We start from the raw sequence: 20,379 nt of genomic DNA on the forward strand, positions 1-20,379 counted from the left end.
GCGAAATTGCACGCCCTGAACATATTGTTAAAGAAACAGTAAGACAATGCCAATCAAATTTCCCCTATAAGAGGAATCCAGATGCCATTACGTATCTTGAAATTCAGTTACCATCTAAATTAACTGACCTCTATGCAAAGAACTATCTTCCAATTCTAAATAACATCCAACAAGACCTAAGGTTATGGCCTTTTCTCATGGTTTGGCCGAGCTTCAATAGTCAAAATGAATATCCTTCCCAGACTATTGTACATAATGCAAACTGTGCCTATTAGAATACCGACAACTTTCTTCTCCTCCTATCGGAGAGCCTGCACAGAATTTACCTGGAGCAAAGCCCACCCAAGATTAAACTTTGAAAGATTAACGATACCCAAGCAGAAAGTATCGGCCTTCCTGACATACTCAAATATCAATGGGCCTGTCAACTTGCGCGAGTCTTAGATTGGAATGTACTGAAAGCATGGGTCCAACTCGAACACGCCATCTCCCCAGCACCTTTGCATCAACTCCCATGAATTGCTCCACGTCATGTCCCATTAGTCTGCAAATCGCATCACTAAATAAGCTTCACTCTACATATTTTTCAAGTAGCATGTAAAAAATTCCAGATTTCTTCCTCACTAGGCCCATTAACCCCCATTCGACACAATCCAGACTTTACTCCTGGCCTATCGGACTCTCTTCTCTCCAACATCTGGCCCCATCCAAACATACGAGCAGAACATTTCTTTTCTAAGGGAGGCTTTCTAACCCTCTCATCACTAGCTCAATTTTCGTTAAGCAAATCTTTCCCCTTCTGGGCATACGCCCAGATTTAAAATTTTCTAGAGACTCCCAAACTTGACCTGAAATGGTCTCAACAACAAACTCCTTTCAAAGCACTATGCATGCGGAAAGAACCTCAAAGACACGTAATCTCAGACATTTATTACATCCTATTTGCCAAACACAACCCCAAATCCAACACAGCTTGCCAGAAATGGGAATGAGATCTATCCGTAGACTTCACAGAAGACGACTGGGACCGCATTTATACTTGTATCCATAAGAGATTGACCAATGTTTCAGCTCACGAAAACGGCTAAAAAATATTTTTCAGATGGTATAGGACACCTCTCAGACTAAATAAGATATCTCCAACGCTATCCTCCCTCTGCTGGCGTTGATCGAGAGAAGCAGGTTACCTATTACACATTTGGTGGGATTGCCCCTCGATCCAACCCCTCTGGAAAAAAGCTCACCGCCTTTCAACCCTAATCACAACCTTTACAAAATATTTCTCACCTGCCCAAATGCTCTTACATCACTCATCTTCCCATAAGAAGTACCATAAATCACTAGCAATACACTAATAAATGCTGCCAAGATGTGCTTTCCAGTATACTGGCGCTCATCCACACCTCCAACCATCGTAGACTGGTTCAAGCGCATAAACAGGATTGCTGAGATGGAAGAACTTGTACATCTGTCAAAGGAGACAACCTCTAAATTTATAAAAACCTGGTCAAACGCGTAGAGCTACTTGATGCCGTGTTTTCATTCAATTACATCCAGATCCTCAACTTCCTATGTAATTTGTACCTCTACAGGTTCAAGTGAGGTCTCAGGTCCTGCAGGCATTACCTTGCAATCATATATTGTATCCAACCCAATTCTGGTTGAACTTTGGGAATTTTATTATGGTTTTACCTATGGCTTTGTATCATTATATGTACCATCTTACTCTTATTATCTTGTCTAAACTTTGTAGCAATGGTCGCACTTGAGACATGTGTATTATCATTTTATGGTAATTTATTTGTATCCTAATGCTTACCTATCGCCTTGATATCAAAATTATATCTATGGTTACCAACAATGTACACAAAATAAAGTTCCCTTGTTCAGCTCAACTATCTATGTGCTACCGAGTGCTTCATTTAAAGTCCCACTCTCCCTATTCCCTTTGTTTTGACTTGTTAGGGATGGAAATATATGACCTTCCCAGGTCACGATTTCACGTAAAGTCCCCTAGGGATGGAAATACGTGACCTTATCAGGTCGGGGCTTCCCCAAAGTCCCTAGAACTCCTTCTTCCCTCCTTTTTGCTTAAAAAAAACCTGGTCATGCTGGCATCATGTCACAACTACAAATGAATACTTACAGCTGATGAGGCAAATCACTGACCAGAAGCTGACCCTTCAGTCGGAGGAGGTTGAAACTTTCTGCGCCCCTATATCTCACATCTTAAGATCTTTCCATTACTATTTAGCCCCCTTTTTCCTTTTTTTTCTCTCTATGACTCCATTCAGATCTACTGACTTCGGATTAGCCCCAAGATATTCACACCTCACTTAACATTCACCCATCATCACAACACATTACCGATACGCCAACATATTAGGCCTGCCGAACAACCCTTCCCCGACATTGGTTGCTAGGGGTCTGTTGACTGCAAACACTAGGGTGGATACCTTAATTACCACAATAGGCCAAATGATTTGAATATAGACACCAAGTTTTCACCACATACTCTCTCCCCACAGGTTATTACCTTAAATCAAGGTAAAACGCCCTGTTCTAAGCTACACATTAGCCTTTCATTTAAGTATTGTTGTGAAAATGTTATTATACTACTTAATATAAATACAGTTTAGTCTGTATTTATTGACTGTATTCATTGACTGCCTAAGTGAGCTCCTTCTTAGGAGCTGTGATGTACCACACTCATTTAGTGTACTGTATTGTTACTTACTACTACTGTATGTAACTTAAATACTATGCATACCTTTCCAATAAAGCGTGTTTGGAAAAAAAGAAAAAAGCAAAGGAAAAAAAATGTGTTGGATGATCTGAATCATTCAAGTGTTAAGTGCAAAAAAAAAAAAAAAAAAAAAAATCAGGAAGGGGGCGAATACTTATTTCACAGCACTGTATTATTCGATCATTTACAGTTTGTTTTACAATTTTATTAATTCTATTTTGTATTTGAAAAATTGGATTGGAATCAAGTCGGGCATAAGTTTGATCATAAGATAATGTCTTATTTCCCTTTCATATTTAACCGTATCCATTACAACAATAGATCCTCCCTTGTCAGCTGGCTTGATAGTTATATCCCGCCTAGCTGACAAGGAAGCTAATGCTAGTTTTTCAGCTGGATTTAAATTGTTAGGTGTATGGTCAATTATAGGTTGGTCATGCAAAAAAGCATTTCTTGGTCTGTTTTTTTAACCACTTCCCGCCCGGCCTATAGCGGATTGACGTCCGGGAAGTGGTTCCATTATCCTGACTGGGCGTCATATGACATACCCATCAGTGCCACCCCTAAGTACCTATCAATGCCACCTATGAGTGCCCATCGGTGCCACCTATGAGTGCCCATCAGTGCCGCATACCAGTGCCACCTATCAGTGCCCATCAGAGTCACATATCAGTGCCCATCATCAGTGCCACCTCATTGGTGCCACCTCATCGGTGTTACCTCATCGGTGCCCATCAGTGCCGCCGTATCAGTGCCTGTCAGCGCAGCCATATCAGTGCTCATCATTGAAGAAAAAAACGTACTTATTTACAAAAAATTTTAACAGAAACAAATAAAAACATGTTTTTTTTTTCAAAATTTTCGGTCTTTATTTGTTGCGCAAAAAATAAAAACCGCAGAGGTGATCCAATACCACCAAAAGAAAGCTCTATTTGTGGGAACAAAATGATAAAAAAAATTTTTGAGTACAGTGTAGCACGACCGCGCAATTGTCCTTCAAATTGTGACAGCACTGAAAGCTGAAAATTGGCCTGGGCGGGAAGGTGTCTAAGTGCCTGGTATTGAAGTGGTTAATATATAATTCTACTGCTGGAATAGAAGTAGGTGGTGTCATTCTACTCTTGTAGAATGACACTCTTCTAGTGCATGCAATCAGGACTTCCCATTCAGCCACATATAGAAACCAGTCAAGTGATTGCTGCACTTAAAATGATTTATTAAAAAATAGTCACGTACAAGTGAATTGCATATCATACCAGTTCCAGTTCAACAGTTTGGGCTGTAAAGCTTGCGCCCTTCTGCAGGGTGGAACAAAATTATACTATAACTATACACATGAATGAGTTTATAATTGGAATAACCCAAATTATTAGATATAAAGCTCATCAACAAGAATAGCGACATAAAACATGATCTACTTCAACATCTTCAATGACCTCATCAGAGGTCATCATCGGCACATGGATTTGATCCCAATTTTTTGGAGGCAGCCTCTACAAATCCCCCCGGTGGAGGAGGGGAGGCAGGAGCCACAGGAGAAGCTTCGGGAGGAAGAGTATTTACACAGAGAACGAACAGAGACTCAAGTAGAAAATGTGGTATATAATATTTTTCTCTGATATTGAATTGCAACTGCTTAACCGCTTGCCGACCAGCTGCTGCAGTTGTACTGCGCAACATGGCTTGGCTGCGCGGATCGCCGTCATGTTACGTCACTTCCAGATTTGGCCATTAGGGGCGCGCTGCGCGCGCCCCCTACTCGCCCATGGAGCCGATGCGAGTGCCCGACGGTTGCGAAAATGGCCGGGCTCCCGCGATCGCTCGGGGCACACGGAGAACCGCGATCTGTGTGTGTAAACACACAGTTTATGATTCTCTGAGGGGAGAACAGACAGATCGTCTGTTCATACAGAGTATGAACAGCGATCTGTCATCTCCCCTACAGTGCCCTCCCCCCTTCAGTTAGAACAAACAATAGGGAACATATTAACCCCTTGATCGCCTCCTAGTGGTTAACCCCTTCCCTGATCGCTGTAAAAATGGCAATGGTCACAAAAATGTGTCAAAATTGTCCGTCGTGTCTGCCATAATGTGGCAGTCTCGATAAAAATCGCAGATCGCCGCCATTACTAGTAAAAAAAAATAAAAATGCCAATAAAATTATCCCCTATTTTGTAGACACTATAACTTTTGCACAAACCAATCAATATACGTTTATTGCAATTTTATTACCAAAAATATGTAGAATACATATTGGCCTAAACTGAGGGAAAAAATATTTTTTTTAATATATTTTTTGGGGGATATTTATTTTAGCAAAAAGTAAAAAGATATTGCATTTTTTTTTCTAAATTGTCGCTCTTTTTTGGTTTATAGCGCAAAAAACACAGAGGTGATCAAATACCACCAAAAGAAAGCTCTACTTGTGGGAAAAAAAGGACGTCAATTTTGTTTGGGTGCAGAGTCGCACGACCGTGCAATTGTCAGTTAAAGCGATGCAGTGGCGAATCGCATTAAGTAATCTGGTCAAGAAGGGGGTAAAATCTTCCGGGGCTGAAGCGGTTAATAGGGGCTTTGGTTTTTGTGCTAAAGAACATATGAGTGATTTTTTGTTAAGACAGGATATAAGTTAAGATAACAAATATGAGTTTGAGAAACAAGAGTAGAATGACACCACCTACTTCTATTCCAGCAATAGAGTTATATACTTGAAAAAAACAGACCAAGAAAAAAAAAAGGCTTTTTTGCATGACCAACCTATAATTGACCATACACCTAACAATTTAAATCCGGCTGAAAAACTAGCATTAGCCTCATTGTCAGCTAGGCGGGATATAACTATCAAGCCAGCTGACAAAAGAGGATCTATTGTTGTAATGGATATGGTTAAATATGAAAGGGAAATAAGACAATTATCTGATGATAAAACGTATGCCTGACTTGATTCCAATCCAATTTATCAAATACAAAATAGAATTAAGAAAATGTAATAATAGATAATGACACACAGTCATATTTAATGGCGGAATATCCTATTACACAGGTCATTTACATTTTGCCTAAATTCCATCAGAATTGAAATGATCCTCCAGGTCACGCAATTATCTCCAGCACTGAATCCGTTACAGCACCTTTGTATACAGTGCCTTGCAAAAGTATTCACCCCCCCCCCCTTGGCATATTTCGTGTTTTGTTGCCTCACAACCTGGAATTAACATGGATGGTTTGAGGATTTGCACTATTTAATTTACAGAACATGCCCACAACTTTGAAGATTTTTTTTTTTTTTTTTATTGTGAAGCAAACAACAAATAGGACAAAATAACAGAAGAAAAAATCAATGTGCATAACTATTCACCCCCCTAAAGTCAATACTTTGTAGAACCACCTTTTGCAGCTATCACAGCTCCAAGTCGCTTTGGATAAGTCTCTATGAGCTTGCCACATCTTACCTCTGGGATTTTTGCCCATTTCATCTTGCAGAACTGCTCCAGCTCCTTCAAGTTGGATGGTTTGCGCTTGTGAACAGCAATCTTTAAGTCTGACCACAGATTTTCTATTGGCATAGGGTCTGGGCTTTGACTAGGCCATTCCAACACATTTACATGTTTCCCCTTAAACCACTCAAGTGTTGCTTCAGCAGTGTGTTTGGGGTCATTGTCCTGCTGGAAGGTGAACCTCTGCCTTAGCCTCAATTCACACACACACACACACACACACACACACACACACACACAGAGTGGTACAGGTTTTGATAAAGAATATCCCTGTACTTAGCACTATCCATCTTTCCCTCAACTCTGACCACTTTCCCAGTCCCGACTGCTGAAAAACATCCCCACAGCATGATGCTGCTACCACCATGTTTCACTGTGGGGATGGTGTTCTTTGGGTGATGTGATTTGTTGGGTTTGCCCCAGACAGCGTTTTCTTTGAGGGACAAAAAGTTCAATCTTAGTCTCATCAGACCAGAGCAGCTTCCTCCATTTTAGGAGTCTCCCACATGCCTTATCGCAAACTCAAAACGTGGCATTTTGTTTTTTGGTGAAGGTAATGGCTTTCTTCTGGCCACTCTGCCATAAAGCCCAACTCTATGGAGCATACGGCTTATTGCGTCCTATGTACAGATACTCCAGTCTCTGCTGTGGAACTCTGCAGCTCCTCCAAGGTTACCTTATGTCTCTGTGCTGCCTCTCTGATTAATGCCCTCCTTGCCCAGTCCGTGAGTTTTGGTGTGCGGTGATCTCTAGGCAGGTTTGCTGTTGTGCCATGTTCTTTCCATTTGGTTATGATAGATTTGATGGTGCTCCTAAGGATCATCAAATATTTGGATTTTTTTTTTTTATAACCTAACCCTGACTTGTACTTCTCAACAACATTGTCCCTTACTTGTTTGGAGAGTTTCTTGTTCTTCATGGCAGTGTTTGGTTAGTGGTGCTTCTTGCTTAGGTGTTGCAGCCTCTGGGGCATTTCAAAAAGGTGTGTATATGTAATGACAGATCATGTGACACGTAGATTGCACACAGGTGGACATCATTTCACTAATTATGTGACTTCTGAAGGTAATTGGTTGCACCAGATCTTTTTATGGGGTTCATAACAAAGGGGGTGAATACATACGCACATGCCAATTATTTTTTTATTTGTGAAAAACTGTTTTATGTACCGTATTTATCGGTGTATAACACGCACAGGCGTATAACATGCACCCCAATTTTAGGAGGGAAGTTTAAAGGGAAAAAAACCTTACCATTTTAAATAAAGAACTTTGAAGCAAAATTAGGGTCACAGCTCATCAATGCACCCTGCTCAGTGCCCATCTGCAGCCTCACCTTTCCCATCATTGCAGCCTCGCCAGTGTTGGATTATCCCTGCTGTCTCCAAGGTAAGAGGAGGAGCAAGCGCCGCTGAATTACACAGAGCCGCAATCTCCTTTGTACCTGCGTGGCTGTGAGTGACGGAGCACCGGGCACACAGGAGATCGCGGCTCTATGTAATTCAGCGGTTCTCGTGCCTCTTTCTTTAGAGATGGCAGGGATCGGTGTATAACACGCACCCACGATTTTCCCCTGATTTTAAGGGGAAAAAAGTGCATGTTATACCCCGATAAATACGGTACATATTTTTCTAATTTTACTTCACCAAAGAAGACTATTGTGTTCTGATCCATCACATATAATTCAGATTAACAAAACATTGAACTAAAAGCTGTAATGTAACAAAATAGGTAAAAAGCCAAGGGGGGTGATGTCAGGAACTATGAATCAGACCGAGAAAGAAGTACAGTTAATCACACTTGTTTAATAATAATAATAAAAAGGTAAACAGAGTAAGCGTAGTCAGTACATAGCCAGAGTTCAGTAACCAGATCAGGTAGTCAGCCAATGCCAATGTCAGGGAGCCAGAGATCAACATAGTAGTACAGCAAGCAGGATCAGGAGCCAGAAGGGACGTCAGCCGAGCAAGTCTTCAACAGGAACGCAGGAGAAAGTTTCTGAGATGTGACCAAAGGCGAAGGCAGAGATGAAGTGAGCTGGACGGCTTTAAGTAGCCAGGTCTGACGAGCAGATCATCAACAGCCGAGTCACTGTGGAGAGAAAGGAGCTGGCAATTAGCCGACAGCTGAGCGGCCAGCTCAGAGAAGCCCTGACAGTACCCCCTTCTCAATGACCCCTTCCCCCCCGGAGGACCACCGGGCTTGAGGGGAAAACGTCTATGGAAATCACGGAGGACAGGGGCATGTACGTCCGAGGATGAGACCCAAGAGCGTTCCACCGGACTGTACCCCTTCCAATGCACCAGGTACTGTATGCGCCCACGGAATCTACGGGAGTCAACAATGGATTGTACTTCATACTCCTCGTGGTTCTCAACATGTATAGAGTGAGGACGTGGCACCGAGGTGGTAAAGCGGTTGCAGACCAAAGGTTTCAATAAGGAGACATGAAACACATTAGAGATGCACATACTATGAGGAAGGTCCAATGCGTAAGCCACTGGGTTAATCCTGCAAAGGATACGGAAAGGCCCAATAGGTGCGAACTTCAAAGAGGGGGACGCGAAGTCAGAGGTTGCGAGATGACAGCCAGACTCTGTCCCCAACCTGGTAGGAAGGCACAGGCAGGCGTCTGCGGTCAGTATGGAGTCTGTACCTATCGTTAGCATGTCACAAAGCCTCCTGGACTTGTGCCCAAGTGGAACGAAGGCCACGGAGATGCTCCTCTAATGCAGGAATACTCTGTAGAACAAAACAAGGCAGGCAACACGGAAGGTTGGAAACCATAGTTCGCCATATACGGAGACAAATGGGAAGCTGAATTCAAGGAACTATTGTGAGCAAACTCCACCCACGGTAAGAGGTCTAACCAGTTGTTATGATGGTCAGAAATATAGCAATGTAGGAATTGCTCCAAGGACTGATTGACTCGTTCTGCGGCCCCATTAGACTGCGGGTGATAAGCAGTGGAGAAAGCAAGCTGAATACTCAACTGTGCACAAAAGGCTCGCCAGAACCGGGACACAAACTGACTACCCCTGTCTGAGACAATCACCTTGGGTAGCCCATGTAAGCGGAAGATCTCCCAAGCAAAAATAGAAGCCAGTTCCTTAGAAGTAGGCAACTTCTTGAGTGGAAAACAATGCAACATTTTCAAGAACCGGTCAACCACCATAAGGATAACTGTGTTGCCCTGAGAGTTGTGTAACTCCACAATGAAATCCATAGACAGGTGGGTCCAGGGCCTCTCTCCATTGGGTATCGGTTGTAGGAGGCCCACTGGAAGGTGTCGTGGGGTCTTACTCTGAGCATACATGGAACAGGCAGCTACGAAGGCGGTTACATCAGCACATAGACTATCCCACCAGAATTGTTGGGAAATGGCCCAAAAGAGTTGATTCTTCCCAGGGTGGCCAGCAGCCTTGGGAGAATGGTAAGTCTGGAGCACAGCAGTACTGAGACTATCGGAAACAAAGCAGCGGTCATAAGGTTTCTCAGGAGGAGCATCGACCTGAGCAGCAAGAATTTTGTCATCCAAAGGAGAAGTAAGACTGGTGCGAACCGTAGCCAGAATATGATCAGGAGGAATTACAGGAACTGTAACAGACTCCATCTTGGAAGTGGAGGAAAATTGTTGTGACAAGGCGTCAGCCCTTACATTCTTAGTACTGGGTAAGAATGAGACAATGTAATTAAAACTCGACAAGAAAAGAGCCCATCGCGCCCTCCTGGGAGAGAGGCGCTTAGCCTCAGACAAGAATGTGAGATTCTTATGGTCAATAAGAATGAAAACCGGCACAGTGGTACCTACTGTCAGAAACCATGAATCAGACCGAGACAGAGGTACAGTTAATCACACTTGTTTAATAATAATAAAAAGGTAGACAGAGTAAGAATAGTCAATACATAGCCAGAGTTCAGTAACCAGATCAAGTAGTCAGCCAACTACCCTGGGTGCCACACATTTGGGGGGTGTCATGCCGGCCGCCCCGCCTCTCCTGGCCCTGGGACAAAAAATCAGTGCCAGCCCCTTTACATAGATCTTTTGTAGACTGTGTAAGTGTCATAGTAAATCGAAGCCCGCAAATACCTAATTCTCGCCGTTCTTTCCGGCCGCTCTCCTCTGAGTGTAGCTTTAGATTGGAGGAGGAGAGCAACATCAGAGAAGAGCGATCATGTGACCAGTCAGAAAGAATGGAGCTAATGAGGTATTTGCAGGCTTTGGTTTACAATGACCGTGACACATTGTAAGAATAATCTATGAGAAGGGACTGGCACTGTTTTTTATTAACCACTTTCTGCCCGGCCTATAGCAAAATGACAGCTGAGTGGTGGTTCAGTTATCCTGACTGGGCATCACATGACATCCAGCTGCCGGGGGCGCGCATCGCAGCAATCGGTGGTGCGGTGTGTCAATCTGACACACCGCTACACCGATCTCGGTAAAGAGCCTCCGGCGGAGGCTCTTTACCACATGATCAGCCGTGTCCAATCATGGCTAATAATGATGTAAACAGGAAGAGCCGTTGATCGGCTTTTCCTCGCTGGCGTCTGACCGACGCGACTAGAGGAGAGCCGATCGGTGGCTCTCCTGACGGGGGGGGGGGTCTGCGCTGATTGTTTATCAGTGCAGCTCCCCCATGGATGCCCACACTGACCCACCAGGGAAGCCGTCAGGACCACCAGGGAAGCCGTCAGGACCACCAGGGAAGCCCCCAGCATGTGGATGGCCAGGTATGTACAAACAAATGGGCACTGACTGGCAACATTATGGATCAGTACAGACAAGTGATGCCCAGCAATGCCACCCATCAGTGTCCATCAGTGCCACCTCTCAGTGCCCATCCATGCCCACCCATCAGTGCCACCTATAAGTACCCATCAGTGCTGCCTATGAGTGCCCATCACTGCCGCCTATGAGTGCCCATCACTGCCGCCTATGAGTGCCCATCACTGCCGCCTATGAGTGCCCATCACTGCCGCATACCAGTGCCACCTATCAGTGCCACCCCATTGGTGCCACCTTATCAGTGCCCATTAGTGTAGCCATATCAGTGCCCATCACTGAAGAAGAAAATTTTTTATTTACAAAGAATTTTAACAGAAACAAAGAAAAACTTTTTCCCCTAAATTTTTGGTCTTTTTTTATTTGTTGCGCAAAAAATAAAAATCACAGAGGTGATCAAATACCACCAAAAGAAAGCTCTATTTGTGGGAACAAAATGATTTGTTTGGGTACAGTGTAGCATGACCACGCAATTGTCATTCAAATTGCGACAGCGCTGAAAGCTGAAAATTGGCTTGGGCAGGCAGGTGTATAAGTGCCTGGTATTGAAGTGGTTAAACTTTAGAGTATGCTGGCAGTGCTGTCCCAGGAGACTGGGGATCTTTGCAGAGGGGAGCTTTGAAATGTAAACAGGTCTGTGGAAATTTTTTTTCCCCTGAAACTTCCCTCTTAAAGTTAGGGTGCGTGTTATATGACAATAAATGCTTTTGTATTTGTTGATACAGTTATTGGAAATTGTTTTGGAGGAAAACATTTTTCTTTTCAAAGATACATACTATCGCCAATTTAGGGGTGCGGCGATGGCCTTAAATGTGGCCCCCCGCAAATACATTTGTTGATATGATTGAAAAAGCTTTCATATATAATAATGTTTTATTTAAAGAAAATTGTAAGTGTTGGTTCCAATTTCTGGACGATGTATTTGCTATATGGGAGGGTGATCTGAACACATTATCATCATTCCATGCTTATATTGATACCTGGACTACAATTTAATATGACTGCGTGTTAGGAAAAAAATGCCTTTTTTGGATACATGTATTGTAGTTAGGAATGGTAGATTTCCAGTGATCTGTATGTAAAACCTATAGATCGCAACCAACTTTTATATTATAAAAGTTTTCACCCACCTGGGGTACTTAAATCTATTCCAAAAAGTCAACTAACAAGGGTTAATAGAATTGTCACTGATCAAGCAGACAGAGAAGCATCTCCATGAAATGGAAAGTTAATGAAGTTAGAGGGGTTATCCATTGCAGCTTATAAGGAGTGAAAGAAAGTGGATGAAAAAAAGAATAGGATGGATAGAAGATTACCTTTTGTTTCCCAATATCACTCATTCCGAATACAAAATATCATTAAAAACATTGGCATATATTAAAAGAAAATTTTCCCCAAATTTCTGAATTCAATAATCCCCCCTTTTCCTCATATCGTAAGGGTAGAACCATACACAATAGATTAGTTAGATTGGACCAATTTCAACCAAAAAAAAAAAAACAAACCTAACATTTTTAGGTCCACATAATCATGGATCATATCCATGTTTGTGTTGCATGCATTGCAACTCTATGATAAAAGGAAAAAGTTTTACACATCCCCATAGGGGTTATAATATAGATTTTAAAGGGTATTATACATGCCAATCATCACATGTCATCTATATAATAAATGTCCATGCGGTCTCTTATATGTGGGAGAAACCACTCAAAAGGTAAAAGGAGAGAATAGCTAGGCATAAATACTTAAGGGATAAATTGACAAAATTGCCCCTTGCAAGACATTTTGTTGAAATGGGTCACACTGTTTCACAACTCTGGTATATGATAATTGATGCGGTTCCTATAAATAGACGAGGGGGGAATTGAAATTCAGAAAATTGGAAGTACAATGTATAAATGGCCTGGATACATTACAGCCTAGGGGTTTGAAATCTGACCTTGATTTGCATAAGTAATATATATATATATATATATATATATATATATATATATATATATATACACACACACACAAACAATTCTACAATTCTGGGGGGGCACTTGTTAATGATAAATTGGGCTTTTTTATGATTAAAAGGTGTACATATTAGGGATATATAGGGGAATAAGGACTCTCATGGAAAATGTATTTAAAGGGATGGGATGTTCCCATTGGTAACAAATCTATATATATATTATATATATATATATATATATATATATATATATATATATATATATATATATATATATATATATATATATATATATATATATATATATATATATATATATATTATATGTGCCTATTTATCTTTTATATGTTTTCATAATAGGATATTGCTGGAGTGCTTCCTAGGGGATTTTGGAGGGTGATTGCATCTTGTCAGGCTGTCTCTCTAAGAATAGGATGAAGTTATGCAAATGTCCTTTTCTGACTTAATTGTTTAATGATTACCTAATTGATTCCTGGTGTGTGAAATGTGGTGATATAAAAGAGATGTGAAGCTATTTGTCATTAGAATTTTGTTCCACCATGAAGAAGGGCGCAAGCTTTACAGCCTGAAACTGTTGAACTGGAACTGGTATGATATGCAATTCACTACACACACACACACACACACACACACACACACAGTTGTGCTCACCCTGGCAGAATTTATGATTTCTTGGCCATTTTTCAGAGAATATGAATGATAACACAAAAAGTTTTCTTTCACTCATGGTTAGTGCTTGGCTGAAGCCATTTATTATCAATCAACTATGTTTACTCTTTTTAAATCATAATGACAACTGAAACTACCCAAATGAACCTGATCAAAAGTTTACATGCCAAAGTTCTTAATACCGTGTATTGCCCCCTTTAACACCAATGACAGCTTGAAGTCTTTTGTGGTATTTGTGGATGAGGCTCTTTATCTTCTCAGATGGTAAAGCTGCCCATTCCTCTTGGCAAAAAGCCTCCAGTTTCTTTAAATTCTTGGGCTGTCTTGCATGAACTGCACATTTGAGATTTCCCCCGAGTGGCTCAATGATACTGAGGTCAGGAGACGGAGATGGTTACTATAGAACCTTCACTTTGATCTGCTCTAGCCAATGACAGGTCGACTTGGCTTTGTGTTTTGGATCATTGTCATGTTGGAACATCCAAGTACGTCCCATGCGCAGCTTCCTGGCTAATAAATGCAAATGTACCTCCAGTATTTTTTCATTAACTTACTGCATTTATCTTGCCAACAATTTTGACCAAATTTCCTGAGCCTTTGTAGCTCACACATCCCCAAAATAGCAATCCTGTGCATCTTGAAACAGCCACGCCACATGTTTTCAGAGAGTCCTGTATTTCACCTGAAGTTATTTATCGTTTTTTCTTTGCATCCCAAACAATTTTCCTGGCAGTTGTGGCTGAAATATTAGTTGGTCTACCTGACCGTGGTTTGGTTTCAACAGAACCCCTCATTTTCCACTTCTTGATTAGAGTTTGAACACTGCTGATTGACATTTTCAATTAATTGGATATCTTTTTATATCCCTTTCCTGTTTTATACAGTTCAATTACCTTTTCCCACGGATCCTTTGACAATTCTTTTACTTACCCCATGACTCAGAATCTAGAAACGTCAGTGCAGCACTGGATGAAAGATGCAAGGGTCTGTCAGGAGTCCAGAAACGCACTGACCTTTTATACACACACACTAATTACAAGCAAACAGATCACAGGTGAGGATGGTTACCTTTAATAGCCATTCAAACCCCTTTGTGTCAACTTGTGTGCATGTTATCAGGCCAAAACCAGGGTATGTAAACTTTTGATCAGAGTCATTTGGGTAGTTTCTGTTGCCATTATGATTTAAAAAGAGTAAAGACAGTTGATTGATAATAATCACTAACCATGGGTGAAGGAAATGTTTTTGTGTTATCATTCATATTCTCTGAAATCACCAATAAATCACAAATTCTGCAATGGCATGTAAACTTATGAACACAACTGTGTGTGTGTATATATATATATATATATATATATATATATATATACACACACACACACACACACACACAGTATCGCACAAAAGTGAGTATACCCCTCACATTTTTGTAAATAATTTTATTATATCTTTTCATGTGAAAACACTAAAGAAATGACACTTTGAACAATGTAAGGTAGTGAGTGTACAGCTTGCATAACAGTCGAAATCTGCTGTCTCCTCAACACACAGCCATTAATGTCTAAACTGCTGGCAACAAAAGTGAGTACACCCCTAAGTGAAAATGTCCAAATTGGGTACAAAGTGTCATTATTTTGTGTGGCCACCAACATTTTCCAGCACTGCCTTAACCCTCTTGGGCATGGAGTTCACTAGAGCTTCACAGGTTGCCACTGGAGTCCTCTTCCACTCCTCCATGACATCACGGAACTGGTGGATGCTGGAGACCTCGCTCTCCTCCACCTTCCGATTGAGGATGCCCCACAGAATAGGGTTTGGGTCTGGAGACATGCTAGGCCAGCCCATCACCTTTACCCTCAGCTTCTTTAGCAAGGCAGTGGTCATCTTGGAGGTGCGTTTGGGGTCGTTATGTTGGAATACTGCCCTGCGGTCCAGTCTCCAAAGGGAGGGGATCATGTTCTGCTTAAGTATGTCACAGTACATGTTGGCATTTATGGTTCCCTCAACTGTAGCTTCCCAGTGCTAGAAACACTCATGCAGCCACAGACCATGACACTCCCACCACCATTCTTGACTGTAGGCAAGAGACACTTGTACTCCTCACCTGGTTGCCGCCACACACGCTTGACACCATCTGAACCAAATAAGTTTATTTTGGTCTCAGCAGACCAAAGGACATGGTTCCAGTAATCCATGTCCTTAGTCTGCTTGTCTTCAGCAAACTGTTTGCAGGCTTTCTTGTGCATCATCTTTAGAAGAGGCTTCCTTCTGGGACGACAGCCATGCAGACCAATTTAATGCAGTGTGTGGTATATGGTCTGAGCACTGACAGGCTGACTCCCCACCCCTTCAACCTCTGCAGCAATGCTGGCAGCACTTATACGTCTATTTCTCAAAGACAACCTCTGGTTATGCTGCTGAGCACATGCACTCAACTTCTTTGGTCGACCGTGGCGAGGCCTGTTCTGAGTGAAACCTGTCCTGTTAGCGCTGTATGGTCTTGGCCACCATGCTGCAGCTCAGTTTCAGGGTCTTGGCAATCCTCTTTAGCCTAGGCCAGTAATGGCAAACCTTGGCACCCCAGATGTTTTGGAACTACATTTCCCATGATGCTCATGCACTCTGCAGTGTAGTTGAGCATCATGGGAAAAGTAGTTCCAAAACATCTGGGGTGCCAAGGTTCGCCATCACCGGCCTAGGCCATCTTTTTGCAGAGCAACAATTCTTTTTTTTTTCAGATCCTCAAAGAGTTCTTTGCTATGAGGTGCCATGCTAAACTTCCTGTGACCAGTAAGAGAGTGAGAGTGATGACACCAAATTTACCACACCTGCTCCCCATTAACACCTGAGACCTTGTAACACTAACGAGTCACATGCCACCGGGGAGGGAAAATGGCTAAAAGGGCCCAATTTAGACATTTTCACGTAGGGGTGTACTTACTTTTGTTGCCAGTGGTTTAGAGATTAATGGCTGTGTGTTGAGTTATTTTGAGGGGACAGCAAATTTAAACTGTTATACAAGCTGTACACTAACTACTTTACATTGTAGCAAAGTGTAAATTCTTCCGTGTTGAAAAGATATAATAAAATATTTGCAAAAATAAGAGGGGTGTACTCACTTTTGTGAGAAAATATATATATATATAGTAGCCTACATATTTCCTGCAGTATAGATTTGCTTACAAGTGATTTTAAAGGATTTATTTTTTATCTCTTTCGAATGCTGCTGTAATATCTTGCAGGTATGCTGCTTTTTGAACTTGTGAACTATTTGTATCTTTATTGTTAGGCTTTCCCTCAGAGCTGGCTGAAAAATCCAGATTGAGGGTGGCTCCATTCTTTTGTAGTGTTCTACGTAGCCACCCTTGTGTGCATGCTCCTAGCTGGCACCTACAGACAATGCATGTGTCCATAGAAAGAGTTATGGGGCTGCAAGCTACTCCCCCCCCCCCCCCTTTACACAGGCGATGCAAGTGTACTGAAGTTACTCGGTGCATTCACTTCCCTTCCTGCTGGAAGTTCAGGGAAACGTCACACGGGGACCTGGAGGCGGCAGTGGTGTGAAAAGAGTTCTGTATTTACATACATACAGAGCTATTCATGCACATAGTAATACTTAACAGCTCTGAATGTATTTTATTTTCTAAATTGAGCATTTAATACTACTTAAAACAAAAGCTCAAACACATGTAAAAGATGTTTTTTTTTTGAGCTACAGTGTGCATGAGCCCTAAGACAGGAGACTGTCTTTCAGAAAGTGTTGTCTGGAATATGTGCATGGTCTCCTTTTTTCACATCCTTTAAATACCGTACATGTAGGGCATTGGAGAAATATACTATTGGGTGCTTTAAGAATGATTTGCCTCGCATTTAATTTTCATTGTGGATGTTGTTTTTTTTTTTTTTTTAAGAGAGTGAGTTTATGAAGCACAAAAGGGTCAATACAAACGTCCAGGTGACAAACAGACTATAGTTAAAAAAAAAAAAAAAAAAAATAGATATCAACCAGTACAGTGTATGAAGTAAATACATCCGAAAGAATGGTACGTAAGCTGAGTAAGGATGTTGGTATTTATTAGACTACTTTAGATCAGTCTTCTCAGGGTATTGCTAGATCATTCTTAGTTAACATTTCCGTGCTTCCAAAGTAGAATTATTTTTGGTTAACAGAGGATGTAGGTGACTGCAAATTACTTCACCGCTACATTTTATAAGCATTTAAAAATCATGGCAACCAAGATCAAAGTTCAAAAAAAGATTTCACTTTTCATGTCATATGTGTCCAAAACTATGATGAGTTGACCCTTGAGCAAAAGGGAGACAGGGAAAGTGTGGCAAGTGCTCAATCACAGGAGCCTATCAAGAGTTACATAATAGAAGCACCCCAGGATTCAGGGCTCCTGGGACCTGCACAAGCTAAATGAGAACAAACGCAAGCATCTAAAGTTGCCTGCTTTTTGTCCTCGGCTTCTGACTCAGCATTTTTAAAATGAGCAGAGGAACAATAAAGCTGCATCATTCTTTCTTCCTTTTTAACTATGTTTGTCAAAGATTAAGGCCAGAAATGTAGGAAAAACATTAACAGCAGCACTTACCTACTAGACGAAGTACTGTAGCGACAAGGATATCAGAGACAAATGAGACATTAGGATTGCCTTTTTTGCGCTTCACCCATTTATCCAGTAGGGGCCACAATTCTTTACTAAGGAAACATTGGGATAAAAATTTAGTTTTCTAGGGCCAAAATGCATTTTGTCAATCCTGCACAAAGCAGTTCATAGCAATTACATGAAGAATCATAGTTAAAACTAAATTCCAAGCAAGCAACTAAATACACAATTGAAATACCTATATTTAAATTTACTCTTCAATGCTTTGTGTAACTCTGTTTAGACTTGTTATGCAGGCACCCTTGAAAAGCAAAATGTACATAAAACAGTGTCATGCAACACCTCTTTTCCAATCAGTTAATTCACACACACTGAGCAGCATAGCCAGATTTAGAAAATCTAATTGCAATATACAGTAGCTTGCTGAAGAATAAGCCCCCAGTGGACAATGTAAAAGAAGCACAATGTTCACTCATCACAACATACTCGCATTAAGTATACACATAATTGATTGATTTATCACAGACTTGACCAATTTAGGAGGGCCATTTCACACTAATGCACTTCTGATACATTTCCATTGACTTACAATGGAAGGTGATTTTTTTGGGTGCACTTTTGAAAAACTGCACCGAAGATGCAGCATGCAGAACTTTTAAAACACTGCACACCTGCTGGTTTGAACAGTTACTTAGGATGTAGCAGGAAATAGCTGTCATGTGCTTTAGTTGCCCTGGAAAAGCACAGCAAAAGCGCACCAGTGTAAAAGAGACATTAAAAAATCTTTTAGCTCCAAATAACTGGTCAACAAGGGCAAAACATACATTTGGTCAGTTTTCCTTCATATAATTCTGTCATAGAAACCATTTTACACAGATGTGAACAAATTTGTTGGTATCCTTCCATGAAAAAAAGAAGGGCCCGTAGACTTCTCTGAAACAACTTGAAACTGACAAAAGAAATGTTAAAGTGGTTCTAAGGCCTTAACCACTTACCCACTGGGCACTTAAATCCCTTTCCTAACCAGACCAAATTTTCAGCGCTCTCACATTCTGAATGACAATTACTCAGTCATGCAACATTGTACTCAAATGAATTTTTTCTCCTTTTTTTTCACACAAATTGAGCTTTCTTTTGGTAGTATTTAATCACCGCTAGGTTTTTTATTTTTTGCACTATAAATGAAAAATGCAAATTAGTTATTTTTTCTTCATAAATTTTGGCCAAAATGTATACTGCTACATATCTTTGGTAAGCTATGGCACTAAAAATTGATCACACCTGGTGTACTACTGAGTCTCATTTCTTTAGACCCTAACAAGCCAGGACAGTACAAATACCCCCCAAATGACCGCTTTTTCGGAAAGTAGACATTCCAAGGTACTTAGTAAGAGGTGTGGTGAGTTTTTTTAAGTTGTAATTTTTTCCCATAATTATAAGCAAAAAAATTTTTTTTTTTTTTTATACAAAATTGTCATATTACAGGTTATTTCTCACACACACACACACACACACACACACACACACACACACACACAACATATGCATACCATAAATTACACCCCAAATCACATTCTACTCCTCCAGAGTATGGAGATACCACACGTGTGAGACTTTTATACAGCATGACCACATACAGAGGCCCACCATGCAGGGTGCACCATCAGGCATTCAATACAGGGGACATAAAATACACATTTAATTTCTTGACTACCTCTTGCACTTTTGAAGGCCCTGGAGCACCAGGACAATGGAAATGCCCACAAAATGACCCCATTTTGGAAATAAAACACCCCAACGTATAATCTATGAGGCACAATGAGTCTTTTGAACATGTAACTTGTTTCCACAAGTTTTTGGAAAATGTGGAAAGAAAGTTGTCAATGTATGCAATATTTCTAACACAGCATGTACACACCAAAAATTACACACCAAAATAGATGCTCCTACTCCTCCCGAGTATGGCGATACCACATGTGTGAGACTTTTCCACAGTCTGGCCACATACAGAGGCCCAACATGCAGGGCGCACCATCAGGTGTTCTAGGGGCATACATTTCAAACCTAATTTCACTACCTATTACATTTTTGTGA

At 41.2% G+C, this 20,379-nt stretch overlaps 1 protein-coding gene across 6 annotated transcripts in view; it reads right to left on the bottom strand.

Annotated features, from left to right (window-relative positions):
• Positions 1 to 20,379, bottom strand: part of ICE1 (interactor of little elongation complex ELL subunit 1) — a 467,878-nt gene that overhangs the window by 78,463 nt on the left and 369,036 nt on the right. For all 6 annotated transcript variants that reach the window (XM_073630761.1, XM_073630760.1, XM_073630759.1 and 3 more), the window contains one exon: positions 18,271 to 18,377. In XM_073630761.1, the coding sequence (XP_073486862.1) occupies positions 18,271 to 18,377 (107 nt within the window). The remainder of the gene's footprint in view (positions 1 to 18,270; positions 18,378 to 20,379) is intronic.

The sequence above is a fragment of the Aquarana catesbeiana genome, linkage group LG05 (assembly GCF_042186555.1).
Source record: "Aquarana catesbeiana isolate 2022-GZ linkage group LG05, ASM4218655v1, whole genome shotgun sequence".
NCBI classification, from domain to species: domain Eukaryota; kingdom Metazoa; phylum Chordata; class Amphibia; order Anura; family Ranidae; genus Aquarana; species Aquarana catesbeiana.